General features: G+C 38.3%; 1 protein-coding gene across 1 annotated transcript in view; it reads right to left on the bottom strand.

Moving 5' to 3' along the window:
* LOC121569948 (nuclear receptor coactivator 2) overlaps window positions 1-15,000 on the bottom strand; it is a 188,672-nt gene that overhangs the window by 35,161 nt on the left and 138,511 nt on the right. Inside the window, 2 exon segments of the mRNA XM_045216619.1 lie at window positions 3,377-3,592; window positions 6,602-6,803. Of these exon segments, the coding sequence (XP_045072554.1) occupies window positions 3,377-3,592; window positions 6,602-6,803 (418 nt within the window).

The raw sequence follows: 15,000 nt of genomic DNA, 5'->3' as shown, positions 1-15,000 counted from the left end.
AAAATTGCTTTTTAATTCTGTCACGGAAATACATGTATTTCCTATTACCAGGCCATTCACAGTTTCTATGCATTTAGTTTTCCATGTGGACCAATTTATCGGTGCGATCTGAAAAGCTATCCAAGGATTGTTCCATAGGATTGTTTTTTTTTGGGAGTGATATTTGTTCTTGTAGAATACGTGTCATTGTCTTCCATATTGTTATAGTGTTCTTAACTATGAAGTTGTTCATGTTCTTAGCTCAATCTTTTGAAAATAGACACGTAAAAATATTCTGGGGATGAGCATGCGCATCTTCAATATGTTACCCATCGTTCCTCTTTAGTGCTTTTAACTACATGTCACAAGTAAAAGCCTTGGGTGGCGAGTTGATACAATTCCAAGTCTGGAAGGTTAAAATGACCCTCAGACTCAGAATAAAAAGGAACGTTTTACATCTTCCTAAGAGTTTTATTTGCCCATATAAAGTCTGTCACGGCGCAGTATACTTTCTTAAAGAATGTCTTCGGTGTGGTAATTGGTATTAATGAGAAGAAATGTAAAAACATTGGGAGCCGTGCCATTCTGAAGAGGTTTATTCTACCTGTAAGATTTATGGGAAGATTGTTCGGGCGGCAGGTAGCTTAGTGGGTAAGAGCGTTGTGCCAGTAACCGAAAGGTCGCTGGTTCTAATCCCCGAGCCGACTAGGTGAAAAGTCTGTCGATGTGCCCTTGAGCAAGGCACTTAACCCTAATTGCTCCTGTAAGTCGCTCTGGATAAAAGCGTCTGCTAAATGACAAAAAAAGAATAATAATACAAAAAAAAAAGAATAATTTTCTTTAGAAAAATACATTTAAAAATAAAATAAAATAGATCAGCTTTCATATTGCTGAGTAACGGGCTAAAGTCCTTTATATATGTGTTGTTTGTTGTTACTTATTAAGCATCTGATATGTTTTTGTGGTCCACTTCAGGGATTGCTGTAGATCATTAGTTATTATTGTTCCTATTGCATATTATTTCAGTTTTTCCCCACATTAATTTCATATCCCGAGATGTTAAAGTATTCTGAAAATATTTTTAGCAAGGGGGGCATTGAGTTTTCAATATTGGTCAGGAATATCAGGAGATCATCTGCAAATAAGTTTAGTTGATAGTCGTGTTTAACAATACTGATACCTGTTACGTTTGGGCCCTGTCTAATTATTTCTGCAAGCGGTTCAATTGCCAGAGCAAACAGGAGGGGGGGGGGGCTTTTTTGTGCCCCTTTTCATCAGATAATGTAACAATAACTCATTGAACAAATGAACAGCCAGTCAAGTCTGAAGTTAGAGCTACCTATTGTTCTGTGGCTGGCGGGGGACTATGATAGTTGCTGAAAACAACATCTTTCACCATTGCTCTTCGCACATCTGTCTTTGGGACCGGGGAAATGGTGTCTGTGTGGTGGATAAGAGCGTCTGCTAAATGACTATAATGTAATGTAATGTAATGTAAATGTATTGTAATGTAATGTAATGTAAATGTATTGTATTGTAATGTAATGTAAATGTAATGTAATGTAATGTAATTGTAATGTATTGTAAATGTCATGTCATGTCATGTCATGTCATGTCATGTCATGTCATGTCATGTCATGTCATGTCATGTCATGTCATGTCATGTCATGTCATGTCATGTCATGTCATGTCATGTCATGTCATGTCATGTCATGTCATGTCATGTCATGTCATGTCATGTCATGTCACGTCATGTCATGTCATGTCATGTCATGTCATGTCATGTCATGTCATGTCATGTCATGTCATGTCATGTCATGTCATGTCATGTCATGTCATGTCATGTCATGTCATGTCATGTCATGTCATGTCATGTCATGTCATGTAAATGTAATGTAATGTAATGTAATGTAATGTAAATGTAATGTAATGTAATGTAATGTAAATGTAATGTAATGTAATGTAATGTAATGTAATGTAATGTAAAGTTAATGTAATGTAATGTAATGTAATGTAATTGTAATGTAATGTAATGTAATTGTAATGTAATGTAATGTAATGTAAAGTTAATGTAATGTAATGTAAAGTAATGTAATGTAAAGTTAGTGTAATGTAATTGTAATGTAAAGTAATTGTAATGTAAAGTTAATGTAATGTAATGTAATGTAAAGTTAATGTAATGTAATGTAATGTAATGTAAAGTTAATGTAATGTAATGTAAAGTAATGTAATGTAAAGTTAATGTAATGTAATGTAATGTAATGTAATGTTAATGTAATGTAATGTAATGTAATGTAAATGTAATGTAACGTTAATGTGATGTAAATGTAATGTAAAGTTAATGTAATGTAAATGTAAATGTAATGTAATGTAAAGTTAATGTAATGTAATTGTAATGTAATGTAAAGTTAATGTAAAGTTAGTGTAAGGTTAATGTAATGTAAAGTTAATGTAATGTAAATGTAATGTAAATGTAATGTAATGTAATGTAAAGTTAATGTAATGTAATGAAATGTAATGTAAATGTAATGTAAAGTTAATGTAATGTACAGTTAATGTAATTGTAATGTAATTGTAATGTAAAGTAATTGTAATGTAAAGTTAATGTAATGTAATTGTAATGTAATGTAATGTAATGTAAATGTAATGTAATGTAAATGTAATGTAATGTAAAGTTAATGTAATGTAATTAATGTAATGTAATTGTAATGTAATGTAATTGTAATGTAAAGTAATTGTACTGTAATTAATGTAATGTAATGTAATGTGCGGTGTGTGTGTGTGCCTCTGTGACTAACTGGAACTGTGCGTTGTCAGTGATGTCACTGTGAGGAGTGTGGGTGACCCTCCACTTCCTACCACAGGAACAGGAAGTGAGTCAATCTAGCAGTGTGACGTGTCATCAACACCCGCCACAGAGAGAGTGAGACAGAGAGACAGAGACGCAGAAAGCGAGAGACCAATGGAAATGCTAATGTCCATGTGATGTCTTTATCTACTCTCTAATGGGGTAGAAATGCTGACTGATGACAGAGGGGGAATGTACATTCCTCTGAGAACTCCTAAGCATGTGGGTCAAGGCATCATCAAATCAATCTATTCAAACTTATCTATCAAATTGCTCTTTTCAACATTATCCCATTCTGATACAGAATCTCAAATGAGACATTTAATCTCAAATGAGACATCTCTAATGCATTTCTGATCTAGTCCAGACCTTAGACTAGAAAACTACAGCAGTGAACTATACAGCTCAGAGACTGGGGGCCCCGTCCCTATTCCCTGTGTAGTGCACTAGTTGACACGAGCCCTCCAAAAGTAGTGCACTAAATAGGGAACAGGGCGCAATTTGGTACACAACCCATGGTTAGTATCCTCTCCACTAGGCTCCACCCACCTGAGAGGTTGGCCTGGTTGGACATCATGGCGGTGTGGTTTCCCAGAATTCCTTGCTGCTGCTGCTGCTGCTGGAGGAGTGTGTAGGGGCTTGGGGTCCTCATGGGGGAATACTGGCCCTGGGGGACCCCTGACATGTTCATGTCCAGGGATACACTCCTCACCGGGAGACCCCTAGCTGGCCCCTGGCCCTCTTGCCCCCTGGGACCACCATAGTCTGGAGAGAGAGAGGAGGGTGGAGGTGTAGATGTGTTGGTGTGGCTACACACATTGGAGAGGATGTGACGAGGCCAGTCGTATAACATTGCACAGGCATTTACATTTTATGAGAAGTGGTGTGTGTACGGCGCCTTCGGAAAGTATTGAGAACCCTTGACTTTTTCCACATTTTGTTATGTTACAGCCTTTTTCTAAAATTGATTAAATTGTTTTTTTCCCCTCATCAATCTACACACAATACCCCATAATGACAAAGCAAAAACAGGTTTTTAGAAATGTTTACTAATTTATAAAAAGAACAAAACTGAAATATTACATTTACATAAGTATTCAGAGCCATTACTCAGTACTTTGTTGAAGCACTTTTGGCAGCGATTACAGCCTTGAGTCTTCTTGGGTATGACGCTACAAGCTTGGCACACGTGTATTTGGGGAGTTTCTCCCATTCTTCTCTGCAGATCCTCTCAAGCTCTGTCAGGTTGGATGGGGAGCGTTGCTGCACAGCTCTGGCTGGGCCACTCAAGGACATTCAGAGACTTATCCCAAAGCCACTCCTGCGTTGTCTTGGCTGTGTGCTTAGGGTCGTTGTCCTGTTGGAAGGTGAACCTTCGCCCCAGTCTGAGCAGGTTTTCATCAAGGATCTCTCTGTACTTTGCTCTGTTCATCTTTCCCTCGATCCTGACTAGTCTCCCAGTCCCTGCTGCTGAAAAACATCCCCACAGCATGATGCTGCCACCACCATGCTTCACCGTAGGGATGGTGCCAGGTTTCCTCCAGACGTGACGCTTGGCATTCACGCCAAAGATTTTAATCTTGGTTTCATCAGACCAGAGAATCTTGTTTCTCATGGTCTGAGAGTCTTTAGGTGCCTTTTGGCAAACTCCAAGCGGGCTGTCATGTGCCTTTTACTGAGGAGTTGCTTCCGTCTGGCCACTCTACCATAAAGGCCTGATTGGTGGAGTGCTGCAGAGATGGTTGTCCATCTGGAAGGTTCTCCCATTTCCACAGAGGAACTCTGGAGCTCTGTCAGATTAACCATCGGTTTCTTGGTCACCTCCCTGACCAAGGCCCTCTCCCGATTGCTCAGTTTGGCAGGGCGGCCAGCTCTAGGAAGAGTCTTGGTGGTTCCAAACTTCTTCCATTTAAGAATGATGGAGGCCACTGTGTTCTTGGGGACCTTCAATGTTGTAGACATTTTTTGGTACCCTCCCCCAGATCTGTGCCTCGACACAATCCTGTCTCAGAGATCTACGGACAATTCCTTTGACCTCATGGCTTAGTTTTTGCTCTGACATGCACTGTCAACTGTGGGACCTTACATAGACAGGTGTGTGCCTTTCCAAATCATGTCCAATCAATTGAATTTACCACAGGTGGACTCCAATCAAGTTGTAGAAACATCTCAAGGATGATAAAATGGAAACAGGATGCACCTGAGCTCAATTTCGAGTCTCATAGCAAAAGGTCTGAGTACTTATGTAAATAAGGTATTTCAGTTTTCATTTGCAAAAATGTATAAAAACCTGTTTTCGCTTTGTCATTATGGGTGTAGATTCCTGATGATTTTTTAAACTGTAATCCATTTTAGAATAAGGCTGTAACATAACAAAATGTGGAAAAAGTAAAGGGGTCTGAATACTTTCCGAAGGCACTGTATGTCTGTGTGTTAATATTTGTATGTATGTAAGTGAATGCGTGTGTGTCTGTGTTAAACTTGGCCTGGGTTATGTAAGTGAATGCGTGTGTGTCTGTGTTAAACTTGGCCTGGGTTATGGAAGTGAATGCGTGTGTGTCTGTGTTAAACTTGGCCTGGGTTATGTAAGTGAATGCGTGTGTGTCTGTGTTAAACTTGGCCTGGGTTATGGAAGTGAATGCGTGTGTGTCTGTGTTAAACTTGGCCTGGGTTATGGAAGTGAATGCGTGTGTGTCTGTGTTAAACTTGGCCTGGGTTATGTAAGTGAATGCGTGTGTGTCTGTGTTAAACTTGGCCTGGGTTATGTAAGTGAATGCGTGTGTGTCTGTGTTAAACTTGGCCTGGGTTATGTAAGTGAATGCGTGTGTGTCTGTGTTAAACTTGGCCTGGGTTATGTAAGTGAATGCGTGTGTGTCTGTGTTAAACTTGGCCTGGGTTATGGAAGTGAATGCGTGTGTGTCTGTGTTAAACTTGGCCTGGGTTATGGAAGTGAATGCGTGTGTGTCTGTGTTAAACTTGGCCTGGGTTATGGAAGTGAATGCGTGTGTGTCTGTGTTAAACTTGGCCTGGGTTATGGAAGTGAATGCGTGTGTGTCTGTGTTAAACTTGGCCTGGGTTATGTAATGTCAAATCAAAGTTTATTGGTCGCGTACACAGTTTTGCAGATGTTATCGCAGGTGCAGCAAACACTTACACCGCGAGCACACACACACACACACACACACACACACACACACACACACACACACACACACACACACACACACACAATTTCCCCGGTCTGAAGTGTATGTGTGTGTCTTTTACATTTACGTCACTTACATTATGTGTGTCTGATGTGTGTGTCCGATATCTGTGTGTGTGTGTGTGTGTGTGTGCGTGTGCATGCACGCAAGTGTTTATTCTCTCTCTGCATGCATGTCTCTATATGTGTGTGTGTGTGTGAGTATTCTCTCTAAGTGTGTGTCTATGTGTGTGTGTGTGTGAGTATTCTCTCTAAGTGTGTGTCTATGTGTGTGTGTGTGAGTATTCTCTCTAGGTGTGTGTGTCTCTGATGTGTGTGTGTGTGAGTATTCTCTCTAAGTGTGTGTCTATGTGTGTGTGTGTGAGTATTCTCTCTAAGTGTGTGTCTATGTGTGTGTGTGTGAGTATTCTCTCTAAGTGTGTGTGTCTATGTGTGTGTGTGTGAGTATTCTCTCTAAGTGTGTGTCTATGTGTGAGTATTCTCTCTAGGTGTGTGTGTCTCTGATGTGTGTGTGTGTGAGTATTCTCTCTAGGTGTGTGTGTCTCTATATGTGTGTGTGAGCAACTCACTGCCTGGCTGCATACCCCTCTGCTGCTGCTGTGTTGCCATGGCGTTGGGGTTGCCAGGGCTGGTTCCCTGGGTGATGTGCAGTATGTCATTGATGATGTTCTGTTTGTCCAGGGAGGAGGGTAGGGAGACGGGCCGTGGCTCACAGAACAGCTGGGGCTGGACACACTGCAGCTCATCTAGGATGTCATCCAGCTCTGACGACTGGAGGAGAGGCAGGAAGGAGTGTTAGAGGGACACACACTAGTGTTTTAATACCAGTGACAGGTGTCGCGGTACTTCCCGACCCAGCTCTTTCCCGTTTCCCGAGAAAAATAACGACGGGTCCCGTGGACCAATATAAATAAAAAAATGTTACGCTGCACTAATGCAAAAAAAGACATCACAACGCTAGCAGGCAGCCTACCATATGTAGCCTACTCAACGTAAAGTCCCCAATAGAAAACGTACACTTGCTTGTGTGACTTCTATAAACTGCATCGCCGACTGTCATGTGCAGACTACACGTAACCTCTCGGTGCAGTTACTGAAGGCAATCTCAAATCACAAATCTCCAAAGGCTCAAATGTTAAACTGTAGCTACTCACTGTTAACAAAATGGCTGGTACATTGTGTCCATAAACGCGCTCGAGGAAATAGACATTTGTGGCCCGTTTCAGGAAGCTAGGCATATGTCGCGCGTCACTACTTAATAATAATATGCCATTTAGCAGACGCTTTTATCCAAAGCGACTTACAGTCATGTGTGCATACATTTTTACGTATGGGTGGTCCCGGGGATCGAACCCACTACCCTGGCGTTACAAGCGCCGTGCTCTACCAGCTGAGCTACAGAGGACCAAAGGCGAGGCATTTGAACGTAGTTTTAATTTTTTCATCAAAATCCATTTTTTTGGCCAGAAATGCCTTCTGGAACATGTGAACTTTCATGTGCCTTAATAACAAACTTGTATGCCATCTGTAAATACTAATACAATTGTTAAAATTACGAGCCTAGTTGGTTTAGCCACGGAAAAATAAATGAACCTTCCCGCTAGCCATGATTGGCTGAGATAATGGATGGGCTGGACATGCCGAGAGATGATTTCGGATTGGTCTGCGATGTAGCATGCTTCTGTCTATCACATGAGTTGCTCAGTATGTGTAGGTAATCCTTGCTACCGCAGCTTTTTTTGAAAGATATAACGTTAGTCATGGAGAACTGCAAAAGTGTTGCTACCGCTCTAAACAACATGGCTGCCCTGAATTTAGCAGGCGCTATCGACAAAGATCAGCGGGAAGAAGTTGTGACGGACTACTTTCTGCACACGGTCAGTGTGAACCGGAGTGACTTGACACGACAACGGGCCAAACAAGCTGCAGCTAGCTACAAACCAAACGGAAAAGACACGCTGCCGTGAAGCGTTCATCCATGAATACGGGTAAGAGTCTAGCTACATATTCAGATATTATAAGTTTCTACATTTGTCAGAACGTCGATTTCCTTGCAAATTAAAGCATACTGTTAGCTAGCTAGCAAACATTAGCTTGCTGGCTCGCTAGCTAACGTTATGTGTACGATTGTGTTGTAGCTAATATTACTCATATCTCAGAAATGACATGACACGACATGACCTGCATCAAATATTAGGATATAGGCCAATGACTAAAAGTGTATTTTTACCTGGATTTTTTCGTTATTGTAGGCTTCTACTTTGACCACTTTCAGCCTTGACATTTTTGGTCGTTTACTAAACTACTCACTCCGTTTAGCACATGGCCTCAGATGTGAATCCTTAAAGAGATGGGTGGGGCTTAAGAGGGTGTGAACGATGCTGAATGAAGAAAGAAGAGCTCTCCAGTAGGTGTACCAAAACATTCAAGGGCCATTTTCTCAAAAGTGGGGTTACAAGTTTATCAATTTTAAAAGCAGAATGACTTTCCCATTGTTCCTCAACTGCAGTGTATGATATACCATTTTGTCCAAAGTAAAAAACACAATTTCAGATGTTGACACATAAGACCGAATAGAGAATAGAAGAATAGAATAGAGAATGTTGATACATAAGACCGAATAGAGAATAGAAGAATAGAATAGAGAATGTTGATACATAAGACCGAATAGAGAATAGAAGAATAGAATAGAGAATGTTGACACATAAGACCGAATAGAGAATAGAAGAATAGAATAGAGAATGTTGACACATAAGACCGAATAGAGAATAGAAGAATAGAATAGAGAATGTTGACACATAAGACCGAATAGAGAATAGAAGAATAGAATAGAGAATGTTGACACATAAGACCGAATAGAGAATAGAAGAATAGAATAGAGAATGTTGATACATAAGACCGAATAGAGAATAGAAGAATAGAATAGAGAATGTTGATACATAAGACCGAATAGAGAATAGAAGAATAGAATAGAGAATGTTGATACATAAGACCGAATAGAGAATAGAAGAATAGAATAGAGAATGTTGATACATAAGACCGAATAGAGAATAGAAGAATAGAATAGAGAATGTTGATACATAAGACCGAATAGAGAATAGAAGAATAGAATAGAGAATGTTGATACATAAGACCGAATAGAGAATAGAAGAATAGAATAGAGAATGTTGATACATAAGACCGAATAGAGAATAGAAGAATAGAATAGAGAATGTTGATACATAAGACCGAATAGAGAATAGAAGAATAGAATAGAGAATGTTGATACATAAGACCGAATAGAGAATAGAAGAATAGAATAGAGAATGTTGATACATAAGACCGAATAGAGAATAGAAGAATAGAATAGAGAATGTTGACACATAAGACCGAATAGAGAATAGAAGAATAGAATAGAGAATGTTGACACATAAGACCGAATAGAGAATAGAAGAATAGAATAGAGAATGTTGACACATAAGACCGAATAGAGAATAGAAGAATAGAATAGAGAATGTTGATACATAAGACCGAATAGAGAATAGAAGAATAGAATAGAGAATGTTGATACATAAGACCGAATAGAGAATAGAAGAATAGAATAGAGAATGTTGATACATAAGACCGAATAGAGAATAGAAGAATAGAATAGAGAATGTTGATACATAAGACCGAATAGAGAATAGAAGAATAGAATAGAGAATGTTGATACATAAGACCGAATAGAGAATAGAAGAATAGAATAGAGAATGTTGATACATAAGACCGAATAGAGAATAGAAGAATAGAATAGAGAATGTTGATACATAAGACCGAATAGAGAATAGAAGAATAGAATAGAGAATGTTGATACATAAGACCGAATAGAGAATAGAAGAATAGAATAGAGAATGTTGATACATAAGACCGAATAGAGAATAGAAGAATAGAATAGAGAATGTTGATACATAAGACCGAATAGAGAATAGAAGAATAGAATAGAGAATGTTGATACATAAGACCGAATAGAGAATAGAAGAATAGAATAGAGAATGTTGATACATAAGACCGAATAGAGAATAGAAGAATAGAATAGAGAATGTTGACACATAAGACCGAATAGAGAATAGAAGAATAGAATAGAGAATGTTGACACATAAGACCGAATAGAGAATAGAAGAATAGAATAGAGAATGTTGACACATAAGACCGAATAGAGAATAGAAGAATAGAATAGAGAATGTTGATACATAAGACCGAATAGAGAATAGAAGAATAGAATAGAGAATGTTGATACATAAGACCGAATAGAGAATAGAAGAATAGAATAGAGAATGTTGATACATAAGACCGAATAGAGAATAGAAGAATAGAATAGAGAATGTTGATACATAAGACCGAATAGAGAATAGAAGAATAGAATAGAGAATGTTGATACATAAGACCGAATAGAGAATAGAAGAATAGAATAGAGAATGTTGATACATAAGACCGAATAGAGAATAGAAGAATAGAATAGAGAATGTTGATACATAAGACCGAATAGAGAATAGAAGAATAGAATAGAGAATGTTGATACATAAGACCGAATAGAGAATAGAAGAATAGAATAGAGAATGTTGACACATAAGACCGAATAGAGAATAGAAGAATAGAATAGAGAATGTTGATACATAAGACCGAATAGAGAATAGAAGAATAGAATAGAGAATGTTGATACATAAGACCGAATAGAGAATAGAAGAATAGAATAGAGAATGTTGATACATAAGACCGAATAGAGAATAGAAGAATAGAATAGAGAATGTTGACACATAAGACCGAATAGAGAATAGAAGAATAGAATAGAGAATGTTGACACATAAGACCGAATAGAGAATAGAAGAATAGAATAGAGAATGTTGATACATAAGACCGAATAGAGAATAGAAGAATAGAATAGAGAATGTTGATACATAAGACCGAATAGAGAATAGAAGAATAGAATAGAGAATGTTGATACATAAGACCGAATAGAGAATAGAAGAATAGAATAGAGAATGTTGACACATAAGACCGAATAGAGAATAGAAGAATAGAATAGAGAATGTTGATACATAAGACCGAATAGAGAATAGAAGAATAGAATAGAGAATGTTGATACATAAGACCGAATAGAGAATAGAAGAATAGAATAGAGAATGTTGATACATAAGACCGAATAGAGAATAGAAGAATAGAATAGAGAATGTTGATACATAAGACCGAATAGAGAATAGAAGAATAGAATAGAGAATGTTGATACATAAGACCGAATAGAGAATAGAAGAATAGAATAGAGAATGTTGACACATAAGACCCGAATAGAGAATAGAAGAATAGAATAGAGAATGTTGATACATAAGACCGAATAGAGAATAGAAGAATAGAATAGAGAATGTTGATACATAAGACCGAATAGAGAATAGAAGAATAGAATAGAGAATGTTGATACATAAGACCGAATAGAGAATAGAAGAATAGAATAGAGAATGTTGATACATAAGACCGAATAGAGAATAGAAGAATAGAATAGAGAATGTTGATACATAAGACCGAATAGAGAATAGAAGAATAGAATAGAGAATGTTGATACATAAGACCGAATAGAGAATAGAAGAATAGAATAGAGAATGTTGATACATAAGACCGAATAGAGAATAGAAGAATAGAATAGAGAATGTTGATACATAAGACCGAATAGAGAATAGAAGAATAGAATAGAGAATGTTGATACATAAGACCGAATAGAGAATAGAAGAATAGAATAGAGAATGTTGATACATAAGACCGAATAGAGAATAGAAGAATAGAATAGAGAATGTTGATACATAAGACCGAATAGAGAATAGAAGAATAGAATAGAGAATGTTGATACATAAGACCGAATAGAGAATAGAAGAATAGAATAGAGAATGTTGATACATAAGACCGAATAGAGAATAGAAGAATAGAATAGAGAATGTTGATACATAAGACCGAATAGAGAATAGAAGAATAGAATAGAGAATGTTGATACATAAGACCGAATAGAGAATAGAAGAATAGAATAGAGAATGTTGATACATAAGACCGAATAGAGAATAGAAGAATAGAATAGAGAATGTTGATACATAAGACCGAATAGAGAATAGAAGAATAGAATAGAGAATGTTGATACATAAGACCCGAATAGAGAATAGAAGAATAGAATAGAGAATGTTGATACATAAGACCGAATAGAGAATAGAAGAATAGAATAGAGAATGTTGACACATAAGACCGAATAGAGAATAGAAGAATAGAATAGAGAATGTTGATACATAAGACCGAATAGAGAATAGAAGAATAGAATAGAGAATGTTGATACATAAGACCGAATAGAGAATAGAAGAATAGAATAGAGAATGTTGATACATAAGACCGAATAGAGAATAGAAGAATAGAATAGAGAATGTTGATACATAAGACCGAATAGAGAATAGAAGAATAGAATAGAGAATGTTGATACATAAGACCGAATAGAGAATAGAAGAATAGAATAGAGAATGTTGATACATAAGACCGAATAGAGAATAGAAGAATAGAATAGAGAATGTTGATACATAAGACCGAATAGAGAATAGAAGAATAGAATAGAGAATGTTGATACATAAGACCGAATAGAGAATAGAAGAATAGAATAGAGAATGTTGATACATAAGACCGAATAGAGAATAGAAGAATAGAATAGAGAATGTTGATACATAAGACCGAATAGAGAATAGAAGAATAGAATAGAGAATGTTGATACATAAGACCGAATAGAGAATAGAAGAATAGAATAGAGAATGTTGATACATAAGACCGAATAGAGAATAGAAGAATAGAATAGAGAATGTTGATACATAAGACCGAATAGAGAATAGAAGAATAGAATAGAGAATGTTGATACATAAGACCGAATAGAGAATAGAAGAATAGAATAGAGAATGTTGATACATAAGACCGAATAGAGAATAGAAGAATAGAATAGAGAATGTTGATACATAAGACCGAATAGAGAATAGAAGAATAGAATAGAGAATGTTGATACATAAGACCGAATAGAGAATAGAAGAATAGAATAGAGAATGTTGATACATAAGACCGAATAGAGAATAGAAGAATAGAATAGAGAATGTTGATACATAAGACCGAATAGAGAATAGAAGAATAGAATAGAGAATGTTGATACATAAGACCGAATAGAGAATAGAAGAATAGAATAGAGAATGTTGATACATAAGACCGAATAGAGAATAGAAGAATAGAATAGAGAATGTTGATACATAAGACCGAATAGAGAATAGAAGAATAGAATAGAGAATGTTGATACATAAGACCGAATAGAGAATAGAAGAATAGAATAGAGAATGTTGATACATAAGACCGAATAGAGAATAGAAGAATAGAATAGAGAATGTTGATACATAAGACCGAATAGAGAATAGAAGAATAGAATAGAGAATGTTGATACATAAGACCGAATAGAGAATAGAAGAATAGAATAGAGAATGTTGATACATAAGACCGAATAGAGAATAGAAGAATAGAATAGAGAATGTTGACACATAAGACCGAATAGAGTTGGGCAGTCACATTTACAACATTGTTCCATTACAATAACAGAAGCTGGTGCATGGGCTAGACTAGTCAGATTGGCATGAATTTCATCTACCGTGGCGCTATCCACTACTGTCCAGGGTGCTGAATCTCCACGGTGCTGAATCTCCACTACTGTCCACGGTGCTGAATCTCCACGGTGCTGAATCTCCACTACTGTCCACGGTGCTGAATCTCCACGGTGCTGAATCTCCACTACTGTCCAGGGTGCTGAATCTCCACGGTGCTGAATCTCCACTACTGTCCACGGTGCTGAATCTCCACGGTGCTGAATCTCCACTACTGTCCACGGTGCTGAATCTCCACTACTGTCCACGGTGCTGAATCTCCACGGTGCTGAATCTCCACTACTGTCCAGGGTGCTGAATCTCCACGGTGCTGAATCTCCACTACTGTCCACGGTGCTGAATCTCCACGGTGCTGAATCTCCACTACTGTCCACGGTGCTGAATCTCCACTACTATCCAGGGTGCTGAATCTCCACTACTGTCCACGGTGCTGAATCTCCACGGTGCTGAATCTCCACTACTGTCCACGGTGCTGAATCTCCACGGTGCTGAATCTCCACTACTATCCAGGGTGCTGAATCTCCACGGTGCTGAATCTCCACTACTATCCAGGGTGCTGAATCTCCACTACTATCCAGGGTGCTGAATCTCCACTACTATCCACGGTGCTGAATCTCCACTACTGTCCACGGTGCTGAATCTCCACTACTATCCACAGTGCTGAATCTCCACTACTGTCCACGGTGCTGAATCTCCACTACTATCCACAGTGCTGAATCTCCACTACTATCCATGGTGCTGAATCTCCACTACTCTCCACGGTGCTGAATCTCCACTACTGTCCACGGTGCTGAATCTCCACTACTATCCACAGTGCTGAATCTCCACTACTATCCATGGTGCTGAATCTCCACTACTCTCCACGGTGCTGAATCTCCACTACTCTCCACGGTGCTGAATCTCCACTACTGTCCACGGTGCTGAATCTCCACTACTGTCCACGGTGCTGAATCTCCACTACTGTCCACGGTGCTGAATCTCCACTACTGTCCACGGTGCTGAATCTCCACTACTGTCCACGGTGCTGAATCTCCACTACTGTCCACGGTGCTGAATCTCCACGGTGCTGAATCTCCACTACTCTCCACGGTGCTGAATCTCCACTACTGTCCACGGTGCTGAATCTCCACAGTGCTGAATCTCCACTACTCTCCACGGTGCTGAATCTCCACTACTCTCCACGGTGCTGAATCTCCACTACTATCCACAGTGCTGAATCTTCACTACTGTCCACAGTGCTGAATCTCCACTACTCTCCACGGTGCTGAATCTCCACTACTCTCCACGGTGCTGAATCTCCA

Source organism: Coregonus clupeaformis, unplaced genomic scaffold (assembly GCF_020615455.1).
Source record: "Coregonus clupeaformis isolate EN_2021a unplaced genomic scaffold, ASM2061545v1 scaf0752, whole genome shotgun sequence".
In the NCBI taxonomy this organism is placed as follows: Eukaryota; Metazoa; Chordata; class Actinopteri; order Salmoniformes; family Salmonidae; genus Coregonus; species Coregonus clupeaformis.
Note: the sequence above shows the minus strand (reverse complement) of the source record. Positions and strands in the feature narration are given on the sequence as shown.